This window comes from Mandrillus leucophaeus, unplaced genomic scaffold (assembly GCF_000951045.1).
Source record: "Mandrillus leucophaeus isolate KB7577 unplaced genomic scaffold, Mleu.le_1.0 Scaffold167, whole genome shotgun sequence".
Taxonomy (NCBI): Eukaryota; Metazoa; Chordata; class Mammalia; order Primates; family Cercopithecidae; genus Mandrillus; species Mandrillus leucophaeus.
This window is the reverse complement of record NW_012101665.1, coordinates 1172421-1174944: the sequence shown is the minus strand read 5'-3', so window position 1 is coordinate 1174944 and position 2524 is coordinate 1172421. Positions and strand designations below refer to the sequence as shown.

At 38.9% G+C, this 2524-nt stretch overlaps 1 protein-coding gene across 3 annotated transcripts in view; it reads right to left on the bottom strand.

The window, feature by feature from the left end:
• Positions 1–902: 902 nt before the first annotated feature.
• The window catches only part of CSPP1 (centrosome and spindle pole associated protein 1), a 136596-nt gene continuing 134974 nt past the window's right edge, over positions 903–2524 (bottom strand). For all 3 annotated transcript variants that reach the window (XM_011976490.1, XM_011976489.1, XM_011976491.1), the window contains one exon: positions 903–1745. In XM_011976490.1, the coding sequence (XP_011831880.1) occupies positions 1534–1745 (212 nt within the window). In that variant the 3' untranslated portion in view covers positions 903–1533. The remainder of the gene's footprint in view (positions 1746–2524) is intronic.

The following is a 2524-nucleotide window of genomic DNA, read 5'->3' as shown; positions in this document are numbered from 1 at the left end:
GTGAGCCACCATATCCAGCCCGAAAATCTTTTGATATTTTGCATATTAATATTTAGTATATTAATAACCTAGCATCAGGCTACACTACTTGAGTGCTGAAAAGAGCTAAAGTTCTCTTCAGCACAGTTTGCAATATTGTGTGTTTTAGGAGTCAGTTGAAGTTGTGTGGTACATGGCATTAAACAAAAATGGAACGTGTCAATATCATCTAACATGGTTGTGTTAAAGAGGAAAAGTATTCAGTCATCTTTGCTTTCACACCTCTCTTAGATAATGAACAGTTACTGAACAATGCATTTGTAAGTGTGCCGTATTTGTTACCCCAAGACAGCTCTGTTCAAGCCCAGCTGGATGCTAGAGCTGGGAGCCACTGTGACCTTGCTGTGCGAGGGTAAGTGTTCCACACAACCTGGCAGTTGATTATTTAATGGTGTAGTATTAGGACACTTCCCCTAGAAGAGTCAGAGGCTTTCTTCTTTCTTTCAGATGACAATAGAACAAATCTTTACTAGTAAAGCAAACGATGGTCCTAAAATTAGAAAATCAATCAAATATAAAATTTACAACTAGCCAAAACTCAAAATATCAGTAATTTGTCTGATACTGTCTACCATTAATTACATCAGAGGATGTATTGGAGAAGCAGTGCCTGGGGATGTTCTCAGCTGTCATGGTTGTGAAGATTCTAATCTGAGTCAGAATGTCATAATTTGAATGACTCCTTTTTTTAAAAAAGTACCAGTTACTGAGTGATTAGAAAACTCACATGGACTCACTTATCCAAGGTTCCATGGTGGTGGAACAAGAAGACGACTCCAGTCTCTCTGTCCTTGACTCCCGGGTGTCCCCACCTCTGTTCAGCCTCCAGAAAACTAGTCTAGAAAGCTCCATAGTAGTTAACATAAAAAGATTTTAGTAATTAAAATAAAAATTTATTTGTATCAAGAAGTAGTTATATAAATTAGTAACTTAAATGCCTTCATTGGAATAAAAATAGAAGCAGAAAGGTGTAACATTTAATGTATGGCTTACAAGAATTCAAGCAATTACAGTTCCCTTCATTTCTGTATCAGTAGCTACAAATAACATGAAATAGGACATCTGATTGTGTCACACAGAAACTGGAATAATCACAGCTACAATAGATGTACCTACTAAATGAATTCTTTTGCATGGAGGTAACAATGGAAAATGTGCATGTAACAAAGGGGAGTCTGGTTTTACAGGACGGTTAAGACACTTATTCACCTTAATGACAAGCAGAATTCAACATACGCACATACAGTAGTTCAGTTCATTACCACCCTAATTTATGACAAAATTGTGCAAAAATAATTCTATACAATTCTATTATATAAATCAATAATCATGGCCTTATATTTATGTACACAATATACATCATAATAATTTTATATACAGATGGAAAAAAAGTAACTTTCAGGTAGGGGCCAAAAGTAGGACATATTATTGAAGGTACAGATTTACCATTCCTTTCACCTTAAAAGGCACTACTGAGTCCAATACAGGTTTATTTTAACCATGTGCAGTCGACAGGCCCTGCCAAGTGAAAGTGCCTGGTTTTCCAGGAACCTGCTGCTGCTCCTGATTCAGCTGCTCTGCCATGAAGCGTTTCAGTGTTTCTGAAGTGCCAGGGCGGAGCCAGGGCTCAGTTGCTACAGAGTTTGATCCGTCATCACCTATGTGTTTCATGATGTCATCAGGGTCAACCAGTGGACTCTCATCATCTACAGGAGGCAAGGGACATGTGACTCAGGTAACAGGCAGGCAGGACAACTCGGCATTTCCCCACAATGTCATGTCCTGAACTCTGTTTTGGTTAGACTCACCCCACCGTATTTTAGAGGGAGGAGAGCAGGCCCACAAAGGCGTCAATTTTGTAAAACAAAAAATGATCAACTGAGTAAGCTGAATCCATGGCACTAGCAACCAGAGGGATTCTAAGTATATCAGCGACACCTCTCCACCAAAGTCAACAGGAGGAATGTAGGTAGTTTTATTTTGTAACTGTTACCTCAGGAGAAGCCTAATGGCTACACATAATTTTTTTTTTTTTTAAGCAAGGTTTGGGGAATACTCTTCAACCTACAACACTGCTATAAGGAAATTAAGTTATTTTGGGAAAACACTAGTTGCAATGAGATTACTTCCATTCTTAAAACATCTAATCTAAGAAGGCCATGTCCAGTCAATGAAGAGGTAGCTGTTAATGTGTTTCATTCTTTAACTGAATTTGTACTCAACTTCTGTGTTTTACTTATTATTAGGTATAGTAATAGGAAAATCTGTCTTCCTACCCTGTGATGTCATATTCTTTTTTCTTTTTTTTTTTTTTTTTTTTTTTTTTTTTTTTTGAGACGGAATCTCTCTCTGTCGCCCAGGCTGGAGTGCAGTGACCGGATCTCCACTCACTGCAAGCTCCGCCTCCCAGGTTCACGCCAGTCTCCTGCCTCAGCCTCCCGTGTAGCTGGGACTACAGGCGCCCGCCACCACACCCAGCTAGTTT